Source organism: Melospiza georgiana, chromosome 3 (assembly GCF_028018845.1).
Source record: "Melospiza georgiana isolate bMelGeo1 chromosome 3, bMelGeo1.pri, whole genome shotgun sequence".
NCBI lineage: Eukaryota > Metazoa > Chordata > Aves > Passeriformes > Passerellidae > Melospiza > Melospiza georgiana.
Window position 1 is genome coordinate 82232435 of NC_080432.1, and position 15713 is coordinate 82248147.

The 15713-nt window shown below is 36.5% G+C and overlaps 1 protein-coding gene across 2 annotated transcripts in view; it reads right to left on the minus strand.

Moving 5' to 3' along the window:
* The window catches only part of AFG1L (AFG1 like ATPase), a 64219-nt gene that overhangs the window by 18529 nt on the left and 29977 nt on the right, over window positions 1-15713 (minus strand). For both annotated transcript variants that reach the window (XM_058021117.1, XM_058021115.1), the window contains 3 exons: window positions 6077-6159; window positions 2610-2680; window positions 2253-2353 (listed from right to left, as the gene is read on the minus strand). In XM_058021117.1, coding sequence (XP_057877100.1) covers window positions 2253-2353; window positions 2610-2680; window positions 6077-6159 — 255 coding nt within the window. The remainder of the gene's footprint in view (window positions 1-2252; window positions 2354-2609; window positions 2681-6076; window positions 6160-15713) is intronic.

The window sequence follows — 15713 nt, forward strand, 5'->3', positions numbered from 1 at the left end:
AAGTTTAATGAGCTCCTACAACACCAACTTTAGATTTCATTTATCTACCTGCAGGTTTTGCTTAAGCTGTCAATTAAGCTTCACCCTGGCTGCAACAGGCTCCAGCAAGGAAGATTTCCTGCCCCATGTCCCTTTGTACAATCTGCTTTCTCATGGGATTTTGTCCCCAAATCCTGCAATAAGAAATCTGCAGATCTGCTCCATGCAAATCCAAAAAATTCCCCTCCAGTATTTTCTTTTGTCAATCTTACTTTTCATTACATCTTCTTCACTTTCTACTTTCCTTCTTTTAATAGCAGCACTTATGATGCCTGTCAACTTGTCTACCATTTGGCTTCACAAGAAGTAGCAAATATCTTGTTGCTATGTCCCTTAAAGATTTCTGCTTTATCCCTCCACAAATCACTCCTATTAGCAATCTTACTGGAATATATATAAAAAACTTTATACTTCCTGTCATGTTGAATGTCTCCTAATTTGGGGTAATTTTTTGCTATAAACCACCAGTGCACTCTTCTGGATCTTCCCTGTGTCTTCTGTGACATGAGTGGGAGCAATTTCCCTCTCTGACTGTTTAAAAAAGATACTGCATGTTTTAAGTTTTTCCATCAAAATTTAAAAGAATTCATGAAAAAAAAAAGAAGAGGGTTTCAAGGGTTGACAGCTGCATTTTTCCTTTTTTGAAGTTTTCTTTTTAGCAGATTTTAAAGGCAGCAGGTCAGGCAAACAGAGCAATGGGGCAGGCAAGGTCTTAAACGCAGCATATACTATGTGAAATTTTCTACCATTGCTATAAGTCATTGCAAAAGTTTACAGTAATGGAAAAAAAAATCACAGTGGAGGCAACTCTGACCATTCATCTAAATTTAATAGACAATCCTGAAGTTCAATGACAATATTTTTTTGCCTATGTAGGCAGCACACTCATACCCCTAACCAACATATTGATGTAATATTTATGAAGATGCATCAGTGATCTGAAGAGAAAAATCAGTGATAACTGAGGAAGCTGTCAAAAGAAAACCATTTACTATCAGCCATGTTGCTTTAGTTTTAAGTATGTGATTTTGCTGTAAGAGACTACCATAACACATCTGCAGAAGGCATCTGATTTGAGACAGCAAGATTTCCTAAGTCCTGGGCAATCCATGTAAGAATGATCTGAACCTCAAATAATTCTTGAACAGGATGAGAACCTTCAGACCACTGACATGTGAGCTAATCAAAGCACTTCTACCTAGAAGCAACTTATTATCCCATTTAAGTACATAAGGCATTTCCTGGACTAAAAATTGTACTAGTATTCACTGACAGCATAGCTTCCCCATGCTTTAAGGGGCACAAAGCAGAAAAAGTCTCAAAACCTTAAGTGAAAAGCAAGCTATTCTACTCATGACACACTTCCACTCTTACAAATGGCTTACTTGTTTTGTCTGAAACAAAAAACCAACTCCATGTCTAAAACCTGCAGTCTGAAACGCAACCAGTGAAATTTCTATCCAAATAGTTATCAACTCCATAGCTGCAAGGAAGTGAAAGCAAAATGTTATCACCAAAAGACTGGTCACCATCCTGAATCAAAAGTGCTATTGGCCAGTTTAGTGTTGTGATCATTTAACAGCAACTGCAGACATCAGTAAAGAGATCACTGAAGTGCAGTGCAACTCCTGGGGAATTGTCTTCCAACCCACTGGAGGTCAAATACAAGGAGAACTTTTCAAGATTCACATCTCACATGTTTAGGCTGAGAATGTGCCAGTATTTAGCAAAATCTGGAATATTTTGAGAAGGCCTGGGATTAAACATTCCTTGTACTCGCAGCTGAAACCAAAGCATGGAACAGTGTGTTACTCTAGTGGTGCCAGGATCACTGCTCCTTTGCTTGAGTATCAAACTGAAACCTCAGATTATAAAAACACCATTTGATTGCTATTTACATATTGAGATGTTACCAGCACTCATATACCAGCAGTGATGTTAGGCCAGGCATATACTGCAGTAGGATTTTTGAAGATAATCTGTGATACACCTAAGACTGAATTTACTATATCATTAAAAAGAAAATTAGTATGGTTCTTTTGAAGAAAGGGGTTTTTCCTGTTAAATTAAAAATATTTCTGTTAATCAAGTTTTTTAAAAGCCTTTTTAATTCAGTGCATCTTGGGAAAATAGCAAGTTTGTGTGGTTTGAAATTTTTTTTAACTGTGAAAAGCCTGAGCATTAACAGATCTAGATTGGACCTGGGTACTCACTCTGTCGCACAGCTCTTCAAACGTGAAGTCTGCAATGGTTCCACATGCTTTATTCAGCCCCAGCTCTCTGCCTTGCACTTTTAGAATCCTTGGTCTAGTTACTATGGGAACATGAACAAAGACTCAATCTTCTCTGGATAATTACTATAAAATTCATCTCTTACAGATAGGAAATGCATAGCTTCATGAATAATAGCACATGATTCAACACATAAATTAGACAAAATGCTGATACAATGACTGCCACTTGAGTGTGGCATCAACCCATATACAGCAATGGAACTTATTAATTGGTCAGTGGAGATTGGGCATTGTGTTCTAAATGTATTCTCTTTCAAGAGAAATTAACTTACGTACAATCATTTTGTTTCTGAGCCAGCTCATCAAACAACTTATCCATGACAGCCTCCACATCAGCTTCACTTGTGCTACAGTGAAAAGAATAATAGAATATGAAATTAATAACACTTGAAGCCAACATCAAACAGCTGCCTGAGCCTGCTTAGCTTTTTGCCCATAAAAAAAGAGAACAGGATGTTATGCTCTAAATACAAACATTACATTTAGAATACACTTAAAAGTAGAGAATATTAACTCTCAGGTAGATGATTCTGCCTTATTTGCATACACTGAAAGACTTCTGTGTTTTGAGCTGTTTCCAGTAATGAGGCAATGCAGGCAGAGCAGACCCATTAACACTATGTGTACACAATGAGTAAAAAGGCTTCTGGCTCTATCTTGCATGCAAAATAAGAGCAAATAGACAAGGCAAGGCAAGGCAGTCAAGCACCTAAAGAAGTATCCTTTGAAATTTCTGAGAGGGGACTTTGTGAAATTAAATGTTGAAACAGATTTTTCTTTTTTTTTTTTGGGGGGGGGGGGGGGGGAGGGTGCTGCGTCAAGTCAACCGATTATATTGACCAAACAATTTGCAAAATTAAACTGTGAAATTAAAAATACCACTATCATCTGTTTATTAGCAGTTTTAGCAGTTTCCCAACCTCTGTTCCTAATACTGCTTGGTAAAAGATCAACCACAGATGGTAAAATGCAAAATATCTGTGCTGATAGCTGAAGTAAAGTTTGCATTCATCTTCTGGGCCACAAGAATTAAAAAATCAGTCCAATCAGAAAACTTTTCTTTTAATCACTGAATAGGGTAGAGAGCCAATCTTTCCATGTTTTATTCTTAAAGATGAATTGATAGATAGATAGAGAGATAGATAAGATTTCTACCTGAGAATAGTAAATTACTATTACAGCAGATAACAAACTAGAACTAGGATATATAATGCTTCACTGAAGTTGGTGTAAACTTTTGGTGTGAAATCTTATAGATCTTGATGCACTGAAGTCACACTGCTTTACACAATTCTAGACATCCTCTTAACTGACAAATGATATCAGTTTGTTAAACACATACTCTCCTGCTCATTAGGCCTTAAGCACCTTAAAAATGTTAAGATCAGAACTGAAGTAACTTCTTTTTAGCTAAAGCTTAGTGATGACAAACCTTGTAGATACAAAGAATTTGGGAAAAAAATTAAAAACCCACGAACTTATACAAGTGCCATTTTGAAGACATGAAAAACCTTTTCTGACTAGGAGGTTACATAAAATTCTAGAAGCTTCTCTCAACATTGATATTGGTGGGATGCATTCCTCTGACAAAACAATAACGAACAGACAACACCAGAAAAAAAAAAGGCCATAAAAGGGGGTAAAGAGTGTGTGCCTGTGTGTATAAATATATTTATATATCTGTATCTGTCTCAGAGAGTATGTGCATGTGCATACATATGAGTAACAGAAATTTCAACTGAAAGGCTACCAGAAGAAACAGGTGAATATTTGTACCTAATTGCCAAGAAAGTTTGTTTTGAAAATAGACACCTGAGACTGGGATCGATGAAGTTGCTTTGATCAGGCATCTTGTAATGGTGTTACACTGACTGCTCTCAGAGGAGTATGAAACAGTTTTAAGTAACCCTCAGCTACATGTTTTAAATGAAGACAGGACTACACAACATATGAAGCATTAAGAGGATTCTTTAAAAAAATCTGACAATGATACTACAGCCATTAATTGAAGAACATATACATGTTGAACAAGAACATTTTCTTTGGGAGACAAGACTGCTAATTAAATTTTAGAATCTGTAGCAAAATACTGTATGCAGTACCTAGTTTTAAAACAAACCAAACAAAAGGAATCCCCACATACTAAGCTAGTTCTACAGGGTTAAAGCTCCAATGAACCAGTTTGAATAGAAGAATGAATAAGATTCCCTCAGAAGAAGAAAGGATAAAGAAATAAGTACCTAAATCCATTGGCAGCTATGGGGTTTTTTTAATAATTTTTCACCCCACTGCTTTAATGATTTACACATCGGGTTCTTAAGGCAACCAACATCTATCCAGTAAGAGAACATAAAACAGAATTATTGCCCATCTCTGCCATTCACTTGATCAGAAGTTTTACCACAGAACACAATGAGATATTTTGGCTGGGTACTACTCCTGGAATTTGCTTATATTGCTTCTCCTCTGAGAGCTGATGCCACAGGCACCATGTTTGGCCTATAACCTGCTAGAAACCACAAACATCCTTTCCTTTCTCCAGAGTATGGAAAACAATGTGGCAGGTGCTCTCCACAGTGCCCACCAGAAGGTCACAGAGTGCAGCAGGCCCAGGGAGCAGCACCACAGGCAGGGACAGCAGCACTCAGCAGGGCCATGATGAGCAAAGGTATCAGTGGTGGCTTCAGAAAGTTCTGCTGAGCAGGTGTGACAAAGCACTGAGCCAGTGCAGCCAGGCAAAAATACAGCACAAGAGCTAATTTTCTCAAGTTCATATAGCCACAGTTTAAGGATACAGAACTTGCACTGGACCTGTTTTCCATATTTGAAATTCTGTCACTTCCTTTCAAAAGCAGGAAAAGTTCTACCAAGCAGTATTCCTCCTTCCAGACAAACAGCTACAACATCTAACTTCATTAAAAAGTAGCATGGACATACATGATTTCAAACACCCATCACAGTGATAAAAATACCCCATCTTTCTGGAAACATTATTTTTAAATCAGTATTTTAAAGATACAACTATTATAAATCTAATATTAAGTGATTGTAGTCTGCTTTGTTCAGGTAGTCACTGAGTAAATAATATTACAAGAGAAAATACAAGACAGAAAAATGTTTACATTGCAAAGGTTTCAAAGTATTAAAGAGGATGTTCCTATTAGGCAGATTTATGCTGCAAGCAGAAACACATCTGTGAATATATTTTAAAATATATTTATTTGCAAATATAAAGTGCTAAAGAAATTTTGTCATGATTAACAGAAACAATCTGTGAAAACATAAGGGAGTTGGGTTTTTTAATCCACAGCATTGGAAACACCGAAAATTAAATAAATCCTTCTCAATGGATTTCTATAAATACTTAATTACTTAAATACAATAAGGATGTTATTCTATTATAAGAGAATTGTGCAGTCTCTTACAAGAGGATATTCATCACTTTCTAACCATCTGTCACTTCAGTTCTCCAAATACCACACCTCCCAAAAAAATCTAATTAGTTTTTATTCAGTCACACATTATAAATGATGCTAGTGTGGTTACCAAAAATGTAGTTTAATGAAGTTAATATCAAGGCATAATGGAAGGCGGTTTGCTGAACAAAATGGACCAGAAAGCAAAGAAAGGAAAAGTCACACCCTGCTAATTCTACTATACATTTCTCTTTTCCCACTGAATAGGAAATTATTGGCTAATAAGAAGGAAGAAGGAAGCTAATACAATATCATAGATAAACTTACAGGTAGTAAAGTTTTCCAGCAGCTGGAAGCACTCGTTTCCTGTAGTCTATTCCAGAATCAAGCTGGACTGTGCTGCAGTATTTCTACGGAGAAAAAAAAAAAAAGAAAGAAAGAATAGCTTTCCTCGAGCCAAAGCTGTATTTACTATTGTCTGTGATACACAGAAGACACACTGCTGTAATAAACCATCAGCATGAATATCATCTGCAAAACTGAAATTCAAGATCTAAAAGCTGAAGTCTCATTTGCAATTATTGAAGCAAAGAAATAAGGTGAAAATCACTCACATATGCAAAAAAAAAAGGCCTATCACAAGTCCATCAGCTAAAAAATTAATATGGATTAGAAGCACATGGGATGAAATTAGTGTGGATATTACTCATTGTCTCTAGGCACCGATTTGTTGCAAAAATTATTTTCACATTAAAATATATACCTTTTGAAATACAAAATTAGAAGCACTAGAAGTTTAATGGAACACAAGTTCTAGCAACAAGTGAAACTACTTCTATTTTAAAAACTAAAAATAATTTTATCTTTTCCTTTTACTAAGAGCAGTAAAGATTTTTGATCTTGATACAAAGATCAAATATATGAACCACAAGTTTTGCTGTAAAATGAATGAGGGGGGAATAAACAAAGCTCTGTATCTAAAAGATTTTATTTCATTTTTGCAATGTATGAAATGACTCAGAAAAAGATCCTTTCTGCTCTCCTTTAAACAACCTGTAGGATTCTAAGTGTGATACAGATGTCCCTGATTGCTTCTGTTAAAAAACTTAAACCCAGCTGTACCAAAGGGTGCTTTTTTTGATTCAAGGCCTGAGGCTGAGAGCAAGATTCTCACTACTATCAGCAGGATCAAGATTTTACCCCCCTCCTCACCCCAACAAAGGGAATAGCTCTGCTTATCTGTTTTGACTATTTCCAACACACAGAACTTCTGGGTGTTATATAGAGCAAGAAGCAAAAGAAGCCATAGAAGACAGAGAGGAAAGTATTCGTATTTTAGAAAACATAGCAGTATCAATAATTTAATTTAAGCAATAAAACATTTTTTTTTAATGTAGTTCAACACCAGTAAAATTCTTCCATTTGCTAGAATCCACTAAATTAGTCTGCTTCTTCACTGCACCGTAAACTACTGGTTTATCTTTAATATTCTTGTTAAGCATTTCATATTCTGCATGTTTGAATTTTTCAAGGCCTCCTTGAGGCCAATCAAATAACAAAATTGGAAATGTCAAACCTCAGTCACAGCAACTACATTGCAGGAAAAATATTTAGAAGAACTACCATCAAGGAACAATGGCCCTTTTGAACAAATGCACTGCATAGGACACAGATCACAAATATCTGCAGGAATTACTGTGATGACTCATTGCACTAATTTTTTGCCCTTGGCTATTAGTGAAAGCTCTGTATCTACTTTTAACCTCCAGCTTCTCTGCAAAGAGATACAGCTGAAGAAAGAAGGTAAAACAAAAATCATCCTGAAAGCACAGAATCCCAAGAAAATCCATGTATCTTTAATTCCAGTAAGTGAAAAAGCCATGCTAATCAAATCATTATCTTGGACTAAGGCTACTGCAAACACAATAGCACTGGTGCAACAATATTATTATAATCTATTCCCTTTCTTCTCGTGAGAGCTCACAAAGAAAGAGAATAACAGAGCAGAAGAAAAAAGTTCCAGAGGCATGTAATAAATAATATGCACAGGGGAGGGAGGATGTTTAAGTTTTTCCTCAGCATCAGTCTGGCAGCCAAGGCCAGAAGGAAGATTACTGAAATTTCACAGCAAAGTTAGTTCACTTAGTTTTTCTTTGCCAGCATCTTTCCACCTAACGGTTTATTTTTCCAAAGTAGTAGAATAACTTAAGTACTATTTTCTTTATGTTAGATGGGGAGAAACCCCACAGATCACTACTACAGATTTGAGGATGATGAAATTACTTAGGTTAACTTTAGATACTTGCAAGTTTAGTAATGCTATTAATCAATATGGCTTGTTTTTTCCTGGAAACAAGAGATGGGACTTTTACATGAATTCAGCCTCATCTATTTGGCCTTCAAGTCAGATTTATAAATTCTACTTCTCCCTCAGGGTGTTGTGTTGCACATAGTGAAAAGTGAACACAGACTCACATATACTTGAGAGTATTCCATGGTTATGGTAGAGCTGAAAAAACAAAAGCACACCTGAACACTGTAGCTGGTGTAAATTTGTTCCCTGATATTTACAGTGGTGCTGGAGGCCCAGCTGCCAATGACAAGCAGGTGTCCTGTGCACTCAGATACAGACTTGTACTGGGCTATGTAATGCAGGTCTGTGCAGCTTCATGAAACAGAAAGGGGTGCCCAGTGCTACACTGTTTTAGTCCACTTGTGTTCCACTTACAAATTTGTCACTCCTTCCATGCACCGACAGCTTTTATGGCTCCATGACATAACACTGAATGAGTTTCAGAGGTAAGAACCATGAAACTGAAGATGCAAATACCACCAATACAGCTAAAGACAAGATGCCTTTTTTTTTTTCTTTCTTCTCTTTTCTCTGTCTTTGAAGTAATTAGTATTATCACTCTTCAGGAAAAAACAGTATAATTAGTGACTATAGTTAAAAAGAACTTGTGTGTTCAAAAAATTATTTATGTTTTTGGACCTCTTTTAAGATACAAACATTGCCTCACAGAGATATTTCCTTCCCTATAAGCTTTATTTGTTATGTCTGTAATGATGTACTATTTTTGATTCTAATATGATACAACATGATGTAGTTTATTTCAAAAAACCCTGTTAGATGTAAGACCTTTCAGCCAAAAATGCAATAGCAGAATTCAGTTCAGAGATCTATAAAATACAATTAATATAGTCCTAGTGATTTTTTGCTTCCTTAGGAGGCAAAAGTCAACTGAACCAAATGTAAACAAAATGAAAAACCAGAATTCTGATGTACAGCAGTTTTCTGTAATGCACAGTGTAAGCATAAAAGCAGAGGACAGCTAACAGGAGCCAAGAAATACTTAGTCCTTTTGGAAATATCTGGCATTTTACTCCTGGGAAGTTCCTGTTTAATTGACATGTTTGGTCTCTCCGGACTGATGGTCAGTTCAGGAAAGTACTCTGGCCATTTAGAGATCATATTCTAAATACAAATAAGAGCCACAGGAACTCCCTAATCCTTCTGCATGCTCAGGTGTCTATCCATACTCATTGCCAATTATTTTCACTGAGACACTTCAAAGCTCACCCACACCTATTGTGTTAAGACACTCTATGAATATACATGAAATGAATGGCTCCTGCCATTCATTTCAAAACTCAAACATCATCATCTGAATCACAACACACTCTCAGAAAACAGCCCTTCAGGACATGATCCCTGCAGTTAGAGTATAAGCTACCTTTGCAGGGTAGGAACAACCTTTCCTTATGTGAATACATCACAAGTACAGATCCATAGGTGCTAATGGAAAATAACATAACAAAAACACCCCAAACCACCAAACAGAAGTGGAAAATGTTATTTACACAAACTGAGCTCAGCATAGTAGAGGAGAGAAAAGGTGGGACAGCAGCAGCAGCAGTGAACCCAAGGGCAGTAAGTAGTAGGAGGATTGCTCACACTGCCAGACAATAACACCACCATCTCTTCTCTGAGCTAAGAATGTACCCTTGGAGATAGCCCTAAAGGGAGATGCAGCACGTGGTGATCTTTGCTCACTCAGAAAGGTCACAGAGAAGTTATGTGCTGAGTAGAGATCCAAAGGTCTCTACTTTTTGGGGTCTCCTTTGTCAACAAGGATACCCACCCTAGTTCTTTATTTCTGCACACATAAGCATTCACTTATCTGTTTCACAGGAAGGCAGAAGGAAAAATATGCATATTTATATATTTTTTAGGATACATGCTTTAAATGATCAGAATACACAACAAAATAAAATAAAGCACACAAAAAAATTGTAAATGTCCAAGCTAAACATTTAAAATACTAGATCTGGAAAAAAGAAAACCAGATGCATGGTACCATGGTATGTAAAAACAAATCCTGCTCACAAGTGTAAAAATGAAATACTGAACATCAGAGAGAGTGCCTATGTGAGTATCACCATGCATCTTGTCTACCCTTCACAGGTATCAGCAACATTATTCTCCTGCATCATGGTACTAAAAAATCACTACTATAATTTAAAGATCCTGGAAGTTTGGAGAGGGGTGAAAGGATAGGCTTCTTTACTTTTTACCATTCAGCTTCTTACAGCATGGGGAAAACCCCTACTAAGATTACATATAGAAGTTCTTTCTTTCTGCATCTTTGGACTTCCTCATCCAGCACGGGACTGATTAAAGCTATGGATGTGATTGCATTCTCCCACTCATTAATCACCATGGAATCCTAATCAACAGACAAAGAACTAACTGGAGTGCTCAGGTTGTTAGCACTTAGTTGTCAAACCCATAACTATAACAATTGGTTTCCATTTCTTAAGATGGAGTTTTAAATTTTCAAAATTCATTTTGGGCTAAACTCCTTTTGAAATACATGCTAAATACTGAAGCTACAGTCAGCGTAGTGGAACCATCCTCAGTTTCCAACAAATTTTCTATTCTATTGAGATATTTAAAGTCTGACTTACCCTATGCAATTCAAACGCATAAAATTAATTAGTTATTATGTATTTATGTATACAAAGAGTAAATACAATTACAGAATTGAAAATGCAATTAGTAAGTTAAAAATGCAGCGTAAGCATGGACTCATTGCCACTGAGTGGCTCAAAAACTTTTTATTTCAGAAGGGAAAAAAAAGGTAAAACCTCATGGCTCAACTCAAGACACTTAAAACAACCACCTTTAGACAGAATAGATAAAATTAGACTGTCAAAAGATCTATTCTAGAAAGTTATTAAATACAGACTAACAAATACTTTTTTTCCAGTAAGCATCTCTGATATTCCTTTATTGCTGCAATCAAGAATGGTAGCTATTAAAATGTTTAACTGCTCAAGAAATTAAAGCACATGACAGGATAAATTATTATGAGGAAAGAAACTTCAGAAAATTTCAAAAGGTAATCTACGTTAGCTGAATAACCTGCAAGTTCTCAAGTTTTAAGTTTTGGCAGTAAATATTGCTAAAAATATAAATATAATTTTTGCAATCAATCTTTTTCTTACACTTGTGTCACACATGTCTCCCCTGTGTCACAAAAAGCCCTGAAATGCCACAGATGGCCTTGCAGTCCACAACAAACACCACACTAAGTACCACGTGCCCTCTGAGCTCACTTATTGTGATCAGCTTGTAACACTTGATAATGCAGGTGAGTAGACACTTCTTAACCTTGAAGATCACCCTAAGCTAACCCAATTATTATTCTCTGCACTGAATTTTAATGGTATTAAAACAAAAATCCAAAAAAAACAACATATAAATCATCCTATCAGACCACAAGAATAGACAAACTAATCACCCCACAGTTCTAATCAGCAGCCAAAGAACTAAGAGGAGTGTTTAGATTAGCACTTAGCTGTGTCCATCTGAGACCTCCAGAGAAGGTGTAGGGGAACAGAGATACAAGAGTGCTTCAGTTTAGGAGGATTGTCACCTTAATTCCCACACATGCCATGTTTCCACAGCCTTTCATGCATGGGTCAAACCAGACACCTGGAAAATGCAGCGGCAGCACTGCAGTATCAAATGCTCATTTTCCATATTAGCAAGGAAGAGTATAATTCTATCTCCAAGCAGGCAAAGCTGCACAATTCATATTCTTGGCCTCTGAACAAGCCCATCAGAACACCCATATTAGTAACCATGCCTATCTAAGAAGTGCAACTTCCAGCCACTCTTTCTGAGGAAAAGGAATCACAATTTTCACATAGATCTCACCCTCCTTTTCAAATGCATCCTCTGATTTGGTTACAGGATCACTAATACTCCTTTTCTCCAGCAAATCCGAAAATAATTTGATTGTTCATTTGCAATCATTCTTTTCATACATTTACATTCAGCCTAAGGTGTTCTTCCACATCACACAACATGTAGATGTGATGAGAGTCACTACCTAACAGAGAAAGAGTTCCTCAGGTAAACAAAGCTCACTAGACTTAACCTTTATTTTTCAATATTTGACTCCATTTAGTGCTAAATTATCAACTAGAGTATTATTTCTTCTTTCTTAATATTCTTCCTTAAGCAATTTAAAGAAAAGGCTTCTCCATCCAAAGGATACCATTACAACTACATTTTCTATAACTACGGCAGAACAACAATCATCTTCAGCAAAAACATAGTATGTAATGAATAAAAATATTACTGATATACAAAGCATACCCACAGGTTTTTAATTCAGTGTACTTTCAAAGTCACCAGAATGTGAAATTTCAGAATGTGAATCTGGAGCTGGTCTGTCCACAACCTGCTGAGAGAAGTGTACAAGGCTAAGTGCAGTTTCCTCTCTGGGGCAGCTCTACAAGGAGATCAACCAGACTGTTAGACAGGAGCATGCATGGTACAGGTGAGGCACCTTCAAAGGGTTGCTTCTTTTTTCCTTTTGCCTTACTTGAAAAAAAAGGAAATTAATCAAGTTTGTAGCACTTCTAACTTTCTGCTCCACTAAGCCTTGGGATTGAGATGTACTCGGGGAGAGGAGGAAGAAGAAAGGGAAACACCAGGTACTTGGTGGTGAAGAAAAACTTGGTCCAAGCATTGTTGGATGCACATACAGTTTTTGTCTCCTTGTTCAGGTGTTGTTGAAACAGTAGACTTTAAAGAAAATGTCAATGAATCCTCATAAGCACTATACATGACCTCTGGGGTAATTAGCAATCATTCAAAAGCAACAAGACTAAAGTGTTCTATTCTTTATTACTGTCAGCTCTTTTCTTGATCAGCATTTTAATAAAGACGGTTCATTGCTAAGACAGTTTCATGAATCAGTCATAATTACATTCTGACATGCAGTGAATAGTAAAGCAAAACTAAGTATCACTTCATCAACCTTTCTAACCTTTGTGCAAGTATTAACTGTAAATAATTTTTACACAATCTTACAACAGAAAATCTGCCTATTTCTTAGCTTTGTACATACTCTACCCTAACTGAATTTCTTGTGACCTATACCTGAAAAAAAACCCCAACATTACAATCAGGAATAATTACTTATCTGGCATGGTATTCAGGTACTGCCTTTCACAGGCCAAATTAACTTCAAGCAGAAAAGGCTATTTGCACTACAAAATAGTGCAATGCTTTACAGGGTTAACTAAAGATTTTTTTACAGTCTTTTCCCCTATATTCTTCAGCAATAATTAAATATGGGAAACGATTGCAATAGCCTCAGATACTTCATGTTTATCCAACTGCAAACACTGTAACAAAACTAAACAAAAAACCCCAAAGAACCACATGAACAAATTTTGAGGAAAACTTTCTAAATGTCATCCAAGAATCCTGTACAATATCAGGGAAAGCAATCACTCTCAAGTTGATTTGGGATAACAAACATTTTGCTTGCAAATTATTTTTCTGTGGACTTAGAGCAAAAATATCTGAGAAAATAAATATTGCCAAATATAACTTTTGCAATCAGTTTTTTTTCTTGTGACAAGAACATTAAAACTTTGAACTGAAGAGTTTAGCAGAGATAAATTGAGAGGCAAAATTCATTCAGTGGAAGTTGCACAAGTTTACATTACAGCCTTCAAAACTTTAACAACTAAGAAACCCCACCATTCTTGCAACCACAAGGAACATACAATCTATTGTACAACTTTTCAATAACTTATTTTAATGTCTAGCTACAAATCAGCTACCCCCTAAGAGGAGGAAAAATAGACAATTAACTTGTAAAATAATGGTGCATGAATAAAAAGAGAGACTCTTAAAATGTACTGTTCTGTGAATAGTATTTCAGATATTCAGACAAAAGTGAAAGAATTCAGGAGGTACAGATGCGGCTGTGCCGGCTCGGAGACAAGTAGCCTCTCCTTTTTCCAGTCAGGGAACAGAAGAATGGCAGAGTAAACTTCCATGCACTAAGAATTACACTGAACAGTGCTCCCCATTTCCCATCACTTCTGAAAAAATCTTCCTTGCAGAATAAGAATAAATACAAAAGGAAAAAAACCCACCTGCAAACCACAAATCACTGCATAACACCCAGTTTTGCTAAAGGACCAGTAATGACTGTAACTTTCAATCTCCTAATAAGCAAGCTGTGCCTTCTGTGAGAAACAAACACCAAGAGTTCACGCTGAATTTATAACATGATGTTTCGTAAGCTAAGGGTCAAATTCATCCCAATACACGTACTTCACTGGAATTATACCCTGGACAAAGTTATTTGTCTAGATTTCTTTTATGCTGTTGTTTTTCTTTTTAACATTTGATTTGTATTTCTTTTCCCCAGTATTAGCCTTTGCTCCTGCCAGAACTGTTGGCAGGCAGGAAAAAAAAAAGGGAAGGAAAAAAAAAAGTAGTCATGATTTACGAAACTGAATTTCCCAGAATAATAATAAAAAAAAAGCGATTAAGATCTAAACAAAGGCTAAAGATGGCTTACGCTTAGCTCTGATGAGGTCCACTACCTCATTACCCACAACTGAAAACTTCTGATGCATTTTGTTTCAAGGGAATCCAAAAGTCCTTGCTGTAAAGCAGGCTGGGGGGTGCAGGGTCCATTCACTCTTTCTGTATCACAACCATTATGTAAGAAGTATAAAACACTGCCTTTATGCTGCCAAACCACAATGACTCTTCTTACATCAAAGGGTTTTTGCCACTAGGGTTTTTTTTTTTCTCTGAAATTTATTCAAGGCAAGGGCAGGGAGACAACAATTCATACACGCTAATTACACCTAATTATCTATTCCTTTTTTTTCCCCCTTTCCACCAGCTTCGGCCAGTGTTATGTGCTATCTGGGTTTCTCACAACCTCCCCTTGCCCTGTCCATCCAACTCAACAGCAAAGTCTTTGAAGAAAACAGTTGTGGCTTCTTAGAATTTTAACAATATAAGGTTCAACTCAAATTAAATTATTCTATTATTAGTTTTGACACATTTATGTGTTAAATATGAAGGCCTCTTGGTTAATTTGGCAAATTCCTCGCATCTCTTCACAACTAGAATTGCTGGTAACACCCTCTCTTGTAGGAGCTTCTCCTCATGCTTTCTTTTCATGATCTAAATGAAATGTTTATTGGATTAAAGTTCTTCTCTGCAGACCTCCACGGTGGCCTGTGACAAAGAGCTTAAAAGCTTTATTAATTGGCTCGGGCTTTTCAGGGGGAGGCAGGACCTCATTTCACATTACATCACAAGCAAACAGAACTGCCACGTGTAATTAGACTAATTTATCCTGATACAGCAGGAATCAACTATTCCATATCTATGATATGCTTTCATTTACTCATTTTAATCAAGGAGCAAACAAACCAAGCAAGAGCTCAGGAAATCCTAACAATTTAAGAAAGGGAGAAGGTAGGAAGCCCGGCACAGAGTTACAGTAGCAACTATTTAATCCTAAAATAAAGTTTTGATCGGCACCTAAATAAACTGTCTAGGAGGAAGTGCCTAAGACAGATATAAAAGGTAAACAAATTGAACTCTTCATCTCTTGAGACCACAGTA